The sequence below is a fragment of the Dermacentor albipictus genome, chromosome 1, assembly GCF_038994185.2.
Source record: "Dermacentor albipictus isolate Rhodes 1998 colony chromosome 1, USDA_Dalb.pri_finalv2, whole genome shotgun sequence".
NCBI classification, from domain to species: domain Eukaryota; kingdom Metazoa; phylum Arthropoda; class Arachnida; order Ixodida; family Ixodidae; genus Dermacentor; species Dermacentor albipictus.
In genome coordinates, this window is record NC_091821.1 from 387,071,974 (window position 1) to 387,089,165 (window position 17,192).

Consider the following 17,192-nt stretch of genomic DNA (forward strand, 5'->3'; position numbering starts at 1 on the left):
TCACGGGCTGAATATAAGTTAGCTTGACTTCCATTAGCACGAAAGAGCTCGTGTTGCTACTGCTGATGTGATGTGCTATACCATGAGGATGTGATCCCTAGTTACAGTTAAATAATTTTGTTTAATATTTCAATAAGAAGTGTAAGACGAATATAACTTAACACGGATTAAATAGTTTCAAGAGGACAGGAGCTGTAAATGATAATCCGCGCAAACCAATATCAATGTATTCTAGCTACTAGAGTGTTGCAATAACATAGAAAAGTATAAGGCACGCCAATATTTTAGCTCAAAGCAGAATAATTTGCCCATTGATTTATTTGTCACTGAAGTATGTCTTTCTTCTTTCAGTCGGCTCTCTCCACAACTAAGCTGACCTTCTAAGGGTTACAATTAATGAACTCATACCTAAGTCTGCACGACTAAGCGCTATGTTGTGAGCAACACTTACACGTCGGTCCTACAGAAAACTCGCTCATCCTGATCGGACCGAACTGGTACAGCCTAGTAAGCGACGAAAAATTTCCTTAATTGGAGAGAAGGCGAACAAGTCCCTACATAGAAACTTCTGTCTACAGGCCATTACATTCGCAGTCATTACGTAAATGCTATAGGTATTGCAGAATAAAGTGTTGGTGGCAGCTTGTCACAATATCTCGGGGACGTGCGTGACCTGCTCCGTTGCCTACTGCGCTCTATCTCTCTGCGCTTCATAGAGAGCATTGAGCAGTGCTTGCGCGTATGGTGGCCACTGCCAACTTGCTAAACGAAGTAACATCAATTATTCTACCGCGCCGTCCCTGAATGGGTGGTCGGAGCAGCCACGTACGTGCGTGTGTCGAAACCATCCAATGCTCTGACGCATAACTTGTTGGAGCGCGTCAGATAAAATGACCCTCAGCTAGAATTACAACTGGCCACACGTACGGGCTTGGACTCCCTTGGTGACCAGATTTACAGCCTATTAAGGACGAGCGCGAAGTTGAACGTGTGAGGAACAATGCGACAGCAATCATTTACCTGAGAATAGTTTGTCGGCGCCTGAGTTCGGAAGCTCAACTCAGACAGTGTTCGTTATAGCGCCACCTTCCCATGGCCCTGGCAAACGTGCCTGCTCTGTAGTGTCATTTTTCTCTTGTTGTCTTGGTCATCAGCTACTGCAGGGCTAAAATATTAAAGCTTAGTAACTAAATTCTGGCGCGTTACGTGCCAAAACGACGGCTTGGCGATGGAAGAGGCGCGCCTAAATGAGGAGGAGGGGGGCTCCAGACTAACTCCGACCACCAGACCAGAGCTTCGTTGACGTGAACACAACGCACGGTACGAGAGTGTTGGAGCAGCGTAGCCTAAGGCGGAGTAAAGTGAATGAAGGTGCAGTAAAGTGAATGAAGGTGAATTAATTTGTACCAACATTGATTTAAGTTGATTAAGGAGGATTGAAGGAGATCATGGTGCATTCAGGTAGATTAAGCATAATACAAATTAGAGCAATGTGAATTAAGGTTGATTAAAGTGGATTAAGGCGAAGTAAGACGGAGTAAGGTTGATACAAATTAGAGCAAGGTGGATTAAGGTACAGTCGTGAAGGAGACGTGACATGATATGACGTCACGTATCATGGAAGTAACCAATTAATTAAAGAAGTCACAATGCCTTCGCAGTCAAGTTACGTGAGGATACTTAAGTGATTGTCAATCGTTTTGGGTGTGCTTGTACTTCAATGAGAGTTAATCTCTGTTACCACTCTGCGCATTTGTAATGTTGTTATCTCATAATTTGGAAGCTATGTGGGGTTCTGGATATTACGGATAAAAGAATCCTTGACTAGATTTATATTTCATTCTTTGTCTCTCTACGGCCTGCTCGTCCTGCAGCACCATATTACTAATCGAGTTCTTCAGTGGGACTGCTTCCGTGTATTCCACTGGAACAAACGACTTCATACTGCTGCGCACCCGGGAATTGACTGCATCGTTGCAAGCACCGAGGTCATCTGTATCACCGAATGGAGCGGTTTCTTCGACGATGGACTATCGCTGCGGCGACAGTGGGCTTGGCGGCACCGCGATGAAAGGATTTAGAAACTCACTTTTGTTCTTCACACAGGTTTGTGGCAAATGCTCTTACGCTTGTCTCAAAGACGACTGTCCTGGTTTGCCAGTGCTCCCGAGCCCACAAGCCCTTTGCGAAATTTTCAGTGAATGTTTGAATGTTATGATGCAATTGTTATATTGTGGTGACGTTGAAACAAATCCGGATCCTGAACGAAAGTTACTAGAACAAATTCTGGCTGAAATGAAAGGGTTGAAGACTGATGTTACCGACCTAAAGGCAACAGTTGCTAAGGTTGGGACTGTTTTGTCTAGTATTCCTGAGCTAACTAAGAAAATATAACAATCAGAAATAGAAATTTCTAACTTACGTACGTGTTTGGATGGCATGCAGAAAAACTTGAAGTTTTCGAAAACCGCACTCGAAGCAATAACCTCACCGTAATGGGACTCTCAGAGATAGAAAATGAAACATCAGAGAAATTGAAAGGTGAAGTAGTTGGCAAATGTTTTCTAGAGAAGCTCAATGTTTCTGTTATGAGTGTAGAACGCCTGCACAGAATTGGAAAGTATTCTTCAGGCTAAAGAACGCCAATATTCCTGCGCTTTGCTAATTTTGATGAAAGGCAGGCTGTACTTAGGAGTGCTCGGAAACCTAAAGGGACAGGTATTTTTACTAATGAACTCAAAAGATGTTAGTGAGAAGCGACGGAACCTTTGGAACAGTGCCTTGAGGGATAGGGAGAGCGGGCACAAAGTTATTCTGGTTGACGACAAGATGAAGATTGACTGAAGATCACTTACGCCTGGAATGACGTGAAGAAGCAACGTTATGTAATGTGTCAGCAAAAGACAGACGCGAACGCAGCTGGACCTAGAGCGTTAACATCTGACTGATGTCACCAGACACGCAGGCTTCACTTTGCTCGATATTAATGTCCGTAGCCTTTTAAACAAAATGCTACGGAAGTAGCCTTTTGCTCTACTCCTAAGTTTATGATCACGAAATCTGTCCGCTGGGGTACAAAGTGATAAGGAACGAACGTAGCAGCCGAGGTGGGGGTGTGGCGATTTTCATTGATAGCAGACTGCGAAAGACAGTATTTGAGTTTCCTTTAGATATAGAACAGCGTGGTGTAACTAATTTTAGGGGGGGGGGGGCAAACGAAGTTGTTATTGGTGCAGCGTGTATCGCCCACCTGGGTCAAGCGCAGCAGCTATGCCGAGCCTGAATGATTCCATGCATTTCCTGCGTGTGCAACACAAGAACATTATTGTAGCAGGTGATTTTAATGTTCCTGCAGTATTGTGGGACAGCATGTTGCCGGGAAATACGGAATGCGAGTCTGCCACCGCACTAGTTGAAATGTCTTTTTCGCACCGTCTTCACCAAGTTGTCAATGAATACACTGGTGTCCAGCAAGCCAGCAAATCTGTCCTTGACTTTATATTTCTGAGTGAAAACTAGTTCCCCCGGCCACACAAAGGTGAGATTTTTTTCCTGGAATTTCTGGTCATTCCATAATTGGCATAACACTGACGTTGTAGCAAAACGAAAATGTATCCAGACGTGTTTCGACTTAGAGGGACTACAATATGGCCGAGGACACGGTTATACTTGACGAATTGGACATTTCTTTTCAGCGGTTTAAGGAGCTCTGTCTTCAATAAAATACGGATATAAACAAAGTTTGGCTAATATTTAAAGCCCTTGTACGCAAATGGATAACCCAGTTTGTGCCGTTGAGGTAAAAAAGAAACGTGTGCATAACCCCTGGATATCACGCGAAATTATCCATTTGAAAAGGAAGATACAACGATCTAAAACAACGCACAAACGTGTGCGTGATTTAGATCTGTTAGAACATATTTTTGCGCTCAAAAAAGAGTTGAAGGATAAAATAACAGAGTCCAAACAGAAGTATTTTAGTGTTACAATGTCAAAGTTCCTTAAAGACTCACCCCAAAAGTTCTGGAGGCACTTTGCAAAAGATAAAAAGGCAATGTCTGAGTTGAGTACGACTCAAGGCTTTATTACTAATGAAGAGGATATTTGAGATGGGCTTAACAGTTTCTACTCAAGTGTCTTTAGTACAGACAATGGCGAAGTAGATTACTTTTGCGCTTCTCGTTGCTTCCTTCCTCTAAGCCTCTCTAGCTTTCTGAGCGAGGTAGATTTAAACTATTGCTCAATCTAAAACAATGTAAATTGTCTGTACCTGATGAAATTCCTAATGCATTTTTAATGAGGTACGCAGAGTTGATGGCCAGATACCTCTTAGTTATCTTTCAAAAATCACTGTCGTCGGGGGCTCTACCTGGCGATAGGACATTAAGTAAAATAATCCAAATACCCCAAAAGGCGGAGATCTTAAATTAGTGTCCAACTACAGGCTTATTGCACAAACGTCAACACCATCCAAGGTTCTTGAACACGTTGTCTCCAAACACATCAGAAAATTTTTGACGAGCGAAAATTTCTTCAGTGAGCCTCAGCATGGTTTTCGTAGCGGCCTCTCGACAGTGACACAACTTGTGGAAACAGTGCATTTCATGAGTGAAGTGCTAGATCGAAGAGGTCAAGTGGATATAACTTATCCAGATTTTAATAATGTATTCGATACGGTTAGTCACACAAAACTATTATTGAAGTTAAGTGTCGTGTTAGGTAACTGCAAAGTATTCCAATGGATCGAAGCTTTTCTAATAAATCGCCGACAGTTCGTTAGCGTTAAAGAAAGCCAGTCTACAATGTGTGAGGCTGTCTCCGGAGTGCCGCAGGGCTCTGTGCTGGGACCCCTGCTCTCCCTAATATATATCAATGACCTGATAGCAGACCCATCAATTCAAGCTAAATTATTTGCAGATGATTGCGTTATTTTCACTGAAGTAACCTGCACAGCTGACCAACTTAAACTTAATTCTTACTTAGATCAAATACATGAATGGCGTAGGAAGTGGCAAATGTCACTGAACTTGGAAAAAACTGTATGCATGACATTATCACACAAAGAACCCCCTTTACCGTTCAACTACTCCGTATCGGATACCCCACTAACTCGGTTGACCGAATACAAGTACTTGGGCGTATAACGCTGACTGCAAATATGAGTTGAACGACGCACATTGACAATATAGTATACAAGGCAAATCAAAGACTAGGATTTCTTCGACGGACTTTCAAACAAGCACCCACAGAGTCCAAGCTTATCGTATACAATATGCTAGTTCGTCCCATAAAGGAATATGCGTGCGAAGTCTGGGATCGGTACGACCAAAAGAACGCACTAAAATTACAAGGTGTGCGATGGCGTACCTTGCGCTTAATTTTTTCCAAATATTGAAGACAAGACTCGGTGTCAGCGCTTTATAAAAATGCAAATCTTCCTTCACTTAAAATGCGAAGGAAACAGAAAAGGCTGAGCCTTTTTTACAGCGTTGTGAATCACATGGTGCTGGTAAACAAGGAACGCTACACAACCGAGACAACATCGCGGGTAGTATGGAATAAACATTCAAAGTACGTGAAAGAGGGTAGATTTTCTAATGATTGTTTTACATAATATTTCTTTTTGCAAACTGCGAGAGAATGGAATAAACTGCCGCAGAGAGTGGTAAGCGCGACAGACTGCGAGCAGTTTCGGGCCCACCATCATCAATACGTTTCTTAGCGGCGCGTGGTTTCAGTTTTTGCTACCTTTTAGTGCTGTACTATAAGTGCCACGAGCTGATGCAGTAAGTGTCACGAATTGTTCTAAATATTATTTGTGTATACCTGATCATATCCACTGCTGTTTGTTTAGTGTTTATTGTTGTATAGCATGTAATACGTTATTGTACTCATTCCTAACTTGGCCCTGTAAAGGGCTGATAGTATGTTCAAATAAGTAAAATAAATTGCCAAACTAGTGTGAAAACCATAACAGCAAATGAATGAGAAGACCTATTTTCCGGAATGTGTGAAATGCAAAATGACGCATTCCTCAGTTGAAGGGGTAATATGCAGTTACTGTAGATGCGTGAAACGAAAATTGTGGTTCTTTAGTATTACCATGAGGTGCTTTCTACAGTCACCTAGGTAAAAAAACGGCAAAAACTTTCTTCCATCTTTTTTTAATGGCGCCGCGTTGCAGAAGAGCGTCCGCGCTATAGGTCGTGGTGGGCACACTGCGCTTATCATCTACACAGCTGACAAAGACACGATCAGCCTCGTGACCACAAGCTAAATGCAACGTTCCACCAACACCTAGACTAAGCGCATCCACCAATTTTCGATAAACATCACGCAATCTTCCTTCAACTAACGCGGCCCTGTACGGGTCACCAAACGCGCATCATTCGTAGCATCAAACTTGCGCGGAGCCACTGATTAAGGCTATACTAAGTTTAGCTTTCAAGAGCTTTTATATATATTTTTCCTTTTTATGTGATGATAAATAGGAGGGGAAATATTTACTCACCCAAGGTAAAACCTAAACTGCACGCCGGAATCAAGTGCTGGTTGGGACTCGAAAAGCAGTGTGTATTGTTACGTTCGACCGGCGGGGGCTCGCGATCTTCGGAGAAGCGACCGTCGGAAAGGCGCCTGCATGTCTGCTGCGATGACTCGCTTTGTAAGGACCACAATCCACATCACCGCCTCTTTCAGTCCGTGAAGACGGTCGCACACCTAAGCTGTGTTAGTTACACTGAGTGTTACACCATGCAAGTCAAACTTCGCAGGCAGTCTATATTGTAAATCTATTGCTTCACCATTCTTTCCCCTCATGTTCGCTTCTGCGTGCTTTGAGGGGTGAGCATGCTTTAAGAATGCTTTCCTTTTTGCGATTCTCCCAGTCTTCTTTCTGTTCTTTTTTTTGTGCGTGATGTTTCTGCCTGCGTTTTGCAGTACTTTATTTTTCGCGTGCAAGTTACTCCGCCCCTTTCTTGCGCGCCATGCGGAGAGCAAGGTTTGGCGTGTAATAAAAACCCTCTGATTGTTTTCTTATTCATTTTGTATGTAATGTTGTATTTGCTTGGTCTTGTGTTGTCTCTTTTATGGCCGTCTGAATGGTCATCGCGCGCAGCTCGAGGTCGGCCCTACGACGACGAGCCCGTCTACGAGCCAACTCTCGCTGACGCTCGCGGTAGGCAGCTTCTTCCTCAGGAGTGCGCACTACTCGTGATCTTCCCATAGTTTCAGCTGGGATGGAATGTGCGAAACCACTCATCCGAAGTTCCGTATATTGGGCGCAAGGCCCATCACCGCGACGGAGAGAACGACGTCAGTGACGGTACGCCCACAGTCCACCGTCATCGCTTGTGTTCAACGTCTCGAGTTTGCTCGGTGGCGTGGTTGGCCTCATCCGCCCGGCATTGCCGCTTGCGATTCTTCAAGATTGCTTCAAAATTAAATATGCCCGTCACTTAATACAATGAATGGCTCATACCTCTTAAGCAATGGATCATACCTACGAAAATGCGGCCTCCCCATTACGACGACAGAAGAGAAGTGAGATTCTACGCTGGAATGACGAGCGGCAACGGAGCCTGATGGGTATTCCGTAAGAGTCCACCTAATGGACTGTCCATTTCGGTCAGTCCTGATTGGAGGCAGCTGTACGAGAGAGGAGGAGACGAGCGGCCCCAGCCAATCAGTAGCGGCCGAAATGGACAGTCCACTAGATGGACTCTTACAGAATACCCAGGCCAAGTCTAGGTGAGAAGTCCACCTATTTACTGGACCGCCCTATAATCTAGTTTATACTATACTGCACTAACTTTTTAACTTCTTAGCTTAAATGATTAAAATAATTTACATTTATGCAAGTGCACGTCATGAGAATTGTTATGAATTGCGCCCCATTCGTGACCTATCATCCGCATAGTGGGTGCATGCCAGCATCGAAGACCATAATCATCATTCCGGACTATCAACAGCTTGGACAAGTGCAGCAGCTGGGGCGACGGTGGTGGTGGCGGCGGCGGGACGTCAGTGGTGGCCATGAAGGGATCCTCGTCATCACACTCGCCCCCTAGAGGAGGCCAAAAACCGACCACCACCATTGCTTCAAAGGCGCCGCCGCCGCCGAAAGCTCCAGGGAGCAGTGCACTTAAACCGAATGCCGGCGGCCCGAGTACCAGCGGTGCCAGTGGCAGCGGCAGCAGCAAAGGTCTGCCCAAGGGCATCAGAAAGGACACCGCACCGAGCGGTGGTGGCGCTGGAGGTGGTGGCCGAGCGGCGCATGACGTGGCCGTGTCGCAGCTCCCCGACGACATGATCGCGGAGCTCCGCGAGGCGTTTGCCCTGTTCGACAAGGATGGCAACGGCGCGATCAGCACAAAGGAGCTGGGCACCATGATGCGCGCCCTCGGCCAGAACCCTACCGAGGCTGAGCTCAAAGACATGGTCGCCGAGGTGGACACTGACGGCAACGGCACCGTGGAGTTTCCCGAGTTTCTCGCCATGATGACCAAGAAGGCGCGCGCAGCGGACACGGAAGAAGAGATCCGCGAGGCGTTCAAGGTGAGCGCGCGTCAACCTTCACTTTCCCCAATGTGCGCTCAAGCCTGAATTCATCCTTCATCCCTGCGTTCGCTTGAAGCAATCGATCGGCGATATCTATCATAGGCCATCCTCGAAAGAGAAACATAATGACACTCGTCCTCCAATGTTATGCCCGTAAGGCATGCCAGACGTGCTGCAGCCCCATCAAACATGGAGAAGACATAATTAAGCCGTAACTATATACGTTTTAAGCTGGGCATAAATTGAATTCTATTTTATAGGGGCGTAAGACACTGCAACCACTCGGAATATGCATCAAGGAGTCATGTGCGTGTTGTTGAAGAACGTACGCTGTTGCGGTCTGATATTATTATCGCCACGACCAGAATCCAAATGCCCAGAATCTGCTTTGGCACATTCATGTCATGGTTGCAGCCTTTAAAGCAAACGTCAAACGCTTGGAAATAAATGCAGAGATTATGCTCTAGCCTTAGCGCCCTCTGTTGAATTTTCTGACTTTATCGCAAGCTAAAAAAATGAGAACTCATCTAAATCGCCACAAGGTCAGGTCCTACGGCTGTGATGCGGATGCAATCAAATTCAACATGAACTAAATATTTACTTTGCAAAAGTAATCGGTAAACCAAGTGCACGCTTTAGGAGCACTGCAGAGTAGCTTCCTTGAGCTATATCAGGTACCCTATAGCGGCTCTTCACGCTCTGCAGCCGCCTTTTTCCTCTTCCTCCGAGGCAACCGCTTCTGCCAGATGTTCCAGTTAGCTGCCACTATGTGAGCCTGTGTATGTTAGGTCGTGTAAATAAGTCATTCCATGCGTCACCCTAGCATAAACTAAGCACGACAAGTGAAACATATTAAACGTTCCTGCATAAAACCGCATACATACAATAAACGATGTATGTCTCTCTCTGTCTCTGTACAGAACACGTGGCTAAGCGCATTTATCATGCATAAAACTGAAGATGCGCAAGCATGCTCTGCAGCATTTGCATGGCGTGAGTGAGAAATTAGTCTCGAATCTCTAAGCACTGCCACCTACACTTCTGTTCTTCTAGCATGCCTCCTTTCCTGCATCTTCATTGCCTGTTACGGTTACATTAAGATCTGGCTAATTTTCACAGGAGCACCAGCCTCAGCTCAATACCAACCTTTAACTAAAATGTGTAGACTTCACCAAACTTTATACAAAGAAAATGTATTGTATAATAATTTTATCTCCCGGGGTGGGGACTCTTTCATTTGACACCGTTATCACAAAGCTGCTATAAAATGGTGAACTTTTGTCTTGATTACCTGCGCAGGTCTTTGACAGAGACGGGAACGGCTTCATCACCGCAGCCGAGTTGCGCCACGTCATGACAACATTGGGCGAGAAACTGACGAACGAAGAAGTCGACGCAATGATACGGGAAGCTGACACGGATGGAGACGGCCAAATTAACTACGACGAGTTTGTTGCACTAATGACATCCTCGTAAACGTTGAAATAAATGCATTTAATTTGTCCTGCCTATGCCACTGACATCTACTGCACACATATTGTTGATCGTTTACTGTACTCGCTACCGATATCGTTCCCCCTAGGCTTGAATTTCGAAGAGTAATATTACCTTTGTTTATGCTATTTTAACGAACTAGCAATGCATAGTTATGCTTTCTATATTTAATTCTTGGTCAAAAGCTGGCCGTATCATATCGGCAGGACACTTAGTGTGTGCCTATCCTGCACCAATCCCTATTGGCATTAGCAGCATGCCCTAAAAAAAGTAAATGTCATTTCTTGACCGTTTGTTCCATGTGGCCGCAAGACAAACGTTTAAACAGAGCCGTCGTAAGGGATGTGCAGTTGTCTGGACATTCAAAAATGATGAACCACGGAAACAAGTGGGCCAAGAATTCAAGTAACGGTGAAGTTCCTAGCATCGAACACTGCTGCTACCTGCTATGCGTGCTCGAGCAGGGAGATTTACTTTGTCCTCCTACTGCGCAAACGCGTAATCTAACGCGTTGCTAATACGTGATGTGGTCGAGCATAACACAGACGTACCACAAAAGGTATGAACTAAAATTATGCTTGTTCGAACCTGTGCTTTCTACATGTTCTAAAGTTGCAAACACATTGCGTCTTGAAGCGGCAGATGGCATCCTCGTCCAGTTGACTTCTCCACAGTTCATGCATGTAACTATACTGTCTAGCCCGCGTTTCTTCTGGCCTCTTCTGTATAAAACTGCGTCTTGTAGCTTCGTAAATCTGACTTTCTCTCAAAACAAATCTTGTGCATCACTGCCAAACGGCCTAACGCTGTTATTCGATACAGACGAGTCCCGTCAGACGCTCGCATATTGTGACGTGCGAGCAATCCGCGTCCCAGTTAGGACAGCGGCGAAGTGATGCTTTCTTACTGTGAAATTATATTTTGCCATTAGCGATGTACACTTCAATAGGACTAGCGCGAACACAAACGTACACGCAGGTACACACGCACATGCAAGAAAACAAGAACTGTTGACACGAAAGGAATTTTACTGAGCAAATAAATACGTACGCCCCTCTTTTGTTTTGCGGTAGGCACATGGAAAATAACGTTAGCTACCACTTGCAGTGTATGCTAGGGCCTTTCACCTGTACGATCGACACGCATGCCTACACGGCTACTTTTCGAAATTTCACTTTTCACAAAATATAATTCAATTTTACTCTTTCTCCTCTGTGTGTCTGCAGGTATATTCGCGGTCGTTCACCTACGACACCGGAGCACCGACTCGCCCCGCAACAAAGTTCTGCTAGTGCTCAACTTGTTTAGGCAAAAAATAAATTTGGAACACCGCTTTCAGCAAACACGCAAAGTAAAGTAGCGTACGACATCTTCTTAAAGTCACATCTTTGCGCAGAAGATACGCAAACACATACGTTTAGTTGTAGTAGATACATTTAGTTGGAAGTTAGCGCCTGTCTGTCGTACATGTTCTTCTTTTGGTCCGTGTCTTTGTAGCGCTCTTTTCTTCAAAATACGTCAGTTTTTTTCTCAAAACTTCAGCTGTAAGCAGTCTGCCTCTCCAGGCACAGGCCTAACATTTATGCAGCCTGGTCCCGCTAATGGTGCCCGTGCTGCAGAGCTGTAAATACTGGAGGTGAATGTCTATTAAAGCGAAGCTCAGCACCGTCACTGTTAACGAGAACACTTTGCGACATGAGCCGCGTAAAAGTAGGACATCCATAGGGTGATGGTGCTTTACCCCATTTTCGGTTTGTCACTTGCACGAATTTTATTCCGCTTCGCTCCTTCTAAGCCGTTTATTACGAAACGTTGTTCACACCCACTCTACTTTTTCTCTCGGCGCTAAGCCTGTGAAACATGAGATCGACCTAACGATGAACCTTGTTATGCGGCTACAAGCTCTTCGCCTTCTCGTTTCGTCTTATTCTTTGAAGAGTTTCGCTTGTTTTGTTTCAACAAGACCAGTAATGGCTGCCTCGTGAGTCTTCGCTTGCGGTATCACATCTTCTACGTCGGAAACTACCTTGTCTGCCTTTAAAGGGAGCTTTTAAATATCGATCTGAGCCCAAGAGACTCTGACTTCTTTATCGCAGTCCGCTACAGGCTTCCTCAGTTCCTATTGTGCAACCACGTCGCTACAGAAAAGAGGAGAAAAAAGAACGCACAAAATAATTTGCAAGGTAACATAAGTCTATCAGCTTTTTTTTTTTGGTAAGATCAGCCTGCTTTTTTTTTTAGAAAATCAACCTTGAAAGATTATTGTGTTGCATCGATATCGTCGGGAACGTTGCCTAAGGCTTCGGAATCGTGCTCGAGACAGCTCCGGTTAACCTGCCTGTAAAAGTATCTTTTTTTTTTGCCTGAAGCTTTATCATTAAACGCACAAAACTTTATGACGCAGCATACATAAGCGCAAAAATTTGTCCTTCGCGCGACAATGAAGGCGTACTAGTGCTGCTCCAGTGAAAGGTAGAAGTCAGCGCAGTAGCTTGCGGATGACTCTGCGCTTCGGGTATACTAAGGTGTGGGGCAATTCGATATGAACAGGTGCCTTTAGTTATTTTCGTGCCAAAGTTCGCATGGCGCGAGAGAGAATAAAGTGGATACGGTGGCCGATAAGCTGAAGGTAATGTTCGCGACCGGATTTTGCAGTGAAAGGCTTAGCGTAATATGCCCTGAGCCAAAAGTTTTTCACTGTGCGCAAAACGAGGCAGAACGTGAAGGTGAATGCGTTGATTGCACGTGAATGTTCCAATTGCAACATCAGTATCTCCGTTCTCGCAAACGACAAACGGTGCCTGTTGTGCCAGCGCTGTCCAAACAATCGCGATAAGGGGAACGAGACTTCCATGCACTTTCGCTTGAGGAGCTTATCGATTCTCTGCGTGGAGTGGGCAATGAGTTATTTACTTTGAGCAGCCTAAGGGCCATCCCTGTACGGTATATATAGAAGTGACTGCGCGAAATTTTGCACTGTAGCTGCCAAGTAACACGTAAACAACGGGAACACAATAGACAAACGAGAATCCTTAACAGAGTCGAATTCAAAATACAGGATAGGCAGCGTTATCAAGTGTGCAGATACTGGGGAAAATAGTCGGTGCTGACGATGCAGTTTTTTCCCGGTTAAATACTGAGCATCGTGCAAAGAATCCCTAACGAAAATTTGGGTTTACGTCAAAATCGTTTTACTGAAAGATGGCACAGTAAACCTAATGTTTTCTTTTTTTACTGGTTCGTCTCTTGCTATTCACGTTCTCACCCTATCCCCACACTGCCATGCCACACCTCGTTGAGAAATAAATAGAGTTATGGGGTCCAGTGGCTCGAAACTGCACCGTGGCTTATAACTTATGAGTGATGCCTGTAGCGGGGCGCCCTGGAATAATTTAGACCAGCTGTGGTTCTTTAACGAGCCCCTAAATTTGTAGATACCCGACCCGTTTTAGTAAACGACCGCAAAATATTGCACCAGCGTACACTGCGGAAACAGCTGCAAATTAAAACAAAGGCCCTTTCGCTCCTCTCACAGGAGACACTCCGGCTGCGAGCAAGGTGACGGCACACGCATGGTACTTTCACGTCACATGGACGCCGCCTAGGGTGCACCAAGAGAGCGCCAGTAACGATTGCCGTGAAAGGCAAAGCGTGCAGAAATGGCCCGGGAAGTTTCCCGTGCACCCAAGAAAGGTGAGAGACAGAAACAAGACCAGGGTCACGTGGGACATAAAGAAGTGGAGCTTTAGCCATCAGTATGGAAGAAGGCGTGAGTGTAGCTTGCGTGAGAAGACGTCGTCAAAATCCGTGATGTCATGGCACGCTTGTGCGGGAACTCCAAGCCGACGTCGACCCTTGTGTTTTGCTTTTGGCTTGTTCTCACTGTGGCTTACAAGTATCTTCTAGCGCTACGAGTGACTTTCCTGGCAAAGTAGAAGGGAGATTTGCTAGTACCGCTCAACTTGTTCATTCTCGCTGGCCTCCCTTTAATGTCCGTGTTGCACCACTGTCCATGTGCCACTAATATCACGTCATGAGGTTAGACGCTCGGTATATGTCTCGAATTCTATCGCGGAGCGTTCTGTCGAACATGATCTCGGTGGTAGTCGGCGGTTTCTCGCTTCGCTCGTGAAGCTGCCATTATTTAACTTGGTTTAACTTCAATGCTTCACTTCTATTTAAGATATGCTGACAAAATCGCAGCTTCATTGCTGTAGTCCCCGCTCTCTGTGAACTTAAAGCCGTGCGTAGAGTTCTGATATTTTGTTCTTGGTTGGCATTTATGATTGTTTCAAGTAATATTCTGCGGATATCGAGCGTTATGTTAAAGGAAGTTGTCTTGTTAGACCAAATTAACTTATTATAAATTCATTCAATTCGTATTGAATTCCGTGTCGTCACGATCCGAACGGCATTTGACTTGACTTTCAAAATTACTATGCACACACCCTCAATTTTTCTACTACTTGGCAAAGAAAATATAAAAAGTAACATTACTATTGTTTTCAAAATTGTGCGCACTACTCGTGTTGTAACGTTCTTATGGAATGTAGAAATGTTTTGTGTTCACGGCGAATTCAATTTAAGATGTAAATTGTGGTTGATGAAGAAATTGCGCGCTTTATTGTGCGAAAATTCGGGAATTTTGCTCGGTTTTGGACAACAGCGCTTACTATTAGTATATATTCGTCACATTTTAGCATTTCCTCTATATCGTTCTGAAAGCAGCTGAGTAGTGAAATTAGAGGCTAAATAATACTAATAGGGGCCACAGAATAAATGTTTTGATGACAAGTTATTTACGAGAAAGATAATGTAAAAGGCCTCAGCAAGGCGGTTTGAAGCCAGAATGAAGAAGCTTAGACAAAACTGTTCAAGCTTAACCGCGAAAACTCGAGCTACACGAGTACAATACCGTGATGTTTCTTTCTGGTCATATTACTATGAAGCTCCGTTCTTTGCTCTAAACGAAAATTGTTTGAATTGCACTCCAATTTTCACTTCCCTCACAGGCTTAATGACACCTTAATCTCAGCCGCATTAGCGAAAAAAGCTGCCTGCGACTTTTTTCTCCCTTATATTTAATCGAGTAAGAGGTTGACATCGTGCGCTAAATTAATAAAATTATCTAGTTTTACGTACCAAAACCACGATCTAATTATCAGGCACGCCACAGTGCGTGACTTCCGATTAATTTTTACCAGCTAAGGCTCGTTAACATGCACCCAAATCTTATATGTACACCCGCATTTTTTTTTTTTTTTCGCATCTCCCTCCCATTTAAATGCAGCTGCCAGGACAGGAAATGGAAGGCGCGATCACGTCCACGGCTGCAAAATGCTAAAAGCACGACTCCACCTCGGCCGGGGCCACCGGTTCATGTAAGCTACTCCTTCTAAGCCATATAGTACGTATCAAAGATAGGCCGCAGAAACAAACAAACATGAGGCAGAATACTACAATATATTTAGTGCTGGCCATTTTCAGTGAAAGGTATACGTAGAGAATGGCTGGTTCGGATAGCGAAAAAGGGGATAACCGCTGTTTTCTTGAGGGTTCCTTTCTCATTCGACAAACCTGGGCTTTTTCAAACCGTTAGAAAATCCTTAAAATGCAGCGTGTGTTTCCTCTCCGTCAAACTTCACAAGAGACTGCCAAAGAAAATGTGTACATCATGTTCTCGTTAAATGTCCAAATTTGAGTAAAAACATTGGAGTCACAGGACGTGGTGCCTTCGAATATAAGACACCTTCTGAGGCAGACATTAACAATGGCAATAAATGAATGATTTACTTAGAACTCTCACATTGATGGTTATCTGTGCACGTGGTTGATGTCCCGTGTTCTGTGTGGACACCCTGCCTTGTTTAGATAGCTCTGGGTGTTTTGAAAAGCTTCTCACCACTACTAAACGATTAATGAGTGCTTCAGGAAATTTGCTTGGGCGACAACTCTCCAAAACCTTGCTATAAGGATGCTTCGATCAAATATGTCAGAGCACATTGTTTACGAAGCGCATGGCAACCCTGGCGCGTAGCTAAAGCTTTAGTATGTCAATGTCGGGCTTTCATATATGCGATACTTATTTAGGTGTTTTCTGACTGCAGCATTACCACAGAAACAGGGATCAAAATTGCAGAGCAATATACAGGGATTACTTTTAAAATGTTTGAGAAGTGTTCTCGCAGTTCTTTGCCGTGTTGCTGTGGCCGCAGATATGAGGCGCCACTTGTGTGTCTACGAACCGAAGCGTTAATACGCTTGAAAACCTCTCCTCGTCCCGTTTTCGGCGGCACGCTTCCGATAATAAGAGACTATCTTTATGCTAATCCAATCGCCGGCCCGAAATCTGGATCACGTTGCCGCTTCAGTACGCAAATTTGCTACTTCTGCTCAGCACTGGAACGTAAATAGGATTGCTTGAATCCGCAGCAAAGTTCGCATTGTTTCTGCATTAATGACTTTCATCCTGCATCTTTCGCGGAAGCGAGGGCTATATGCGACTGGGAATCGGCATTGAGCAAACAAATCCAGAACGACTTGTCTGAAAATCGAGACTGCATTCAAGTGGAGCTACAATAATAAAACTTTCGTCAGGACGCGCAGAGAGCGCATACTTACTGCTGACACTATCAGTTGACGTGCGCACGTGCTAATAATGTAAACAAAAAGATTACATACCAAAAAGCCCATTCTTCAAAGCGAAGAGGCTCTGAACGATTGAGAAAGAATTACAAAGATCAAATATATTTGTGCTTGAAAGTATGCTGCATCACTGGCCCTATATACATCCGAAATGTCAGGTTTTCAAGTAGCGCGTCGCTATATCTGATATTCAGCTTTAAGCTGGCCTCTCTCTCTCTCTCTCTCTCTCTCTATGTGTGTGTGTGTGTGTGCGTGTGTGTGCGTGTGCGTGTGCGCGTGTGTGCGTGCGTGTGTGTGTGTGTGTGTGTGTGTGTGTGTGTGTGTGTGTGTGTGTGTGTTTGTGTGTGCACGTGCGTGCGTGCGAGCGCGTGTTCACGTGGCACATTCTAAACCAGCAAGCTACACTTCAGGATGTTCAACGCCATAATATCTAATGAATACGCCCGACCAGTCTTGGAAGGCTTCCTTCAGTCACACATCATCACTGTCCCGAG

At 44.7% G+C, this 17,192-nt stretch overlaps 2 protein-coding genes across 2 annotated transcripts in view; one reads left to right on the forward strand and one right to left on the reverse strand.

The window, feature by feature from the left end:
- LOC135902476 (uncharacterized) overlaps window positions 1-17,192 on the reverse strand; it is an 867,879-nt gene that overhangs the window by 322,070 nt on the left and 528,617 nt on the right. The gene's annotated exons all lie outside the window — the stretch shown is intronic.
- LOC135916984 (calmodulin-like) lies at window positions 7,940-10,070 on the forward strand. Its single transcript, XM_065450421.2, has 2 exons — window positions 7,940-8,556; window positions 9,859-10,070. Exons 1-2 carry the CDS (start codon window positions 8,035-8,037, stop codon window positions 10,033-10,035), a joined length of 699 nt encoding a protein of 232 aa, XP_065306493.2. The 5' UTR covers window positions 7,940-8,034; the 3' UTR covers window positions 10,036-10,070.

Bases quoted from the DNA above. Each gene is read 5' to 3' on its own strand.
- LOC135916984 (XM_065450421.2), top strand. From the start codon at position 8,035: ATGAAGGGATCCTCGTCATCACACTCGCCCCCTAGAGGAGGCCAAAAA. The intron at 8,557-9,858 runs GTGAGCGCGCGT...TTACCTGCGCAG, and splicing joins AGATCCGCGAGGCGTTCAAG to GTCTTTGACAGAGACGGGAA.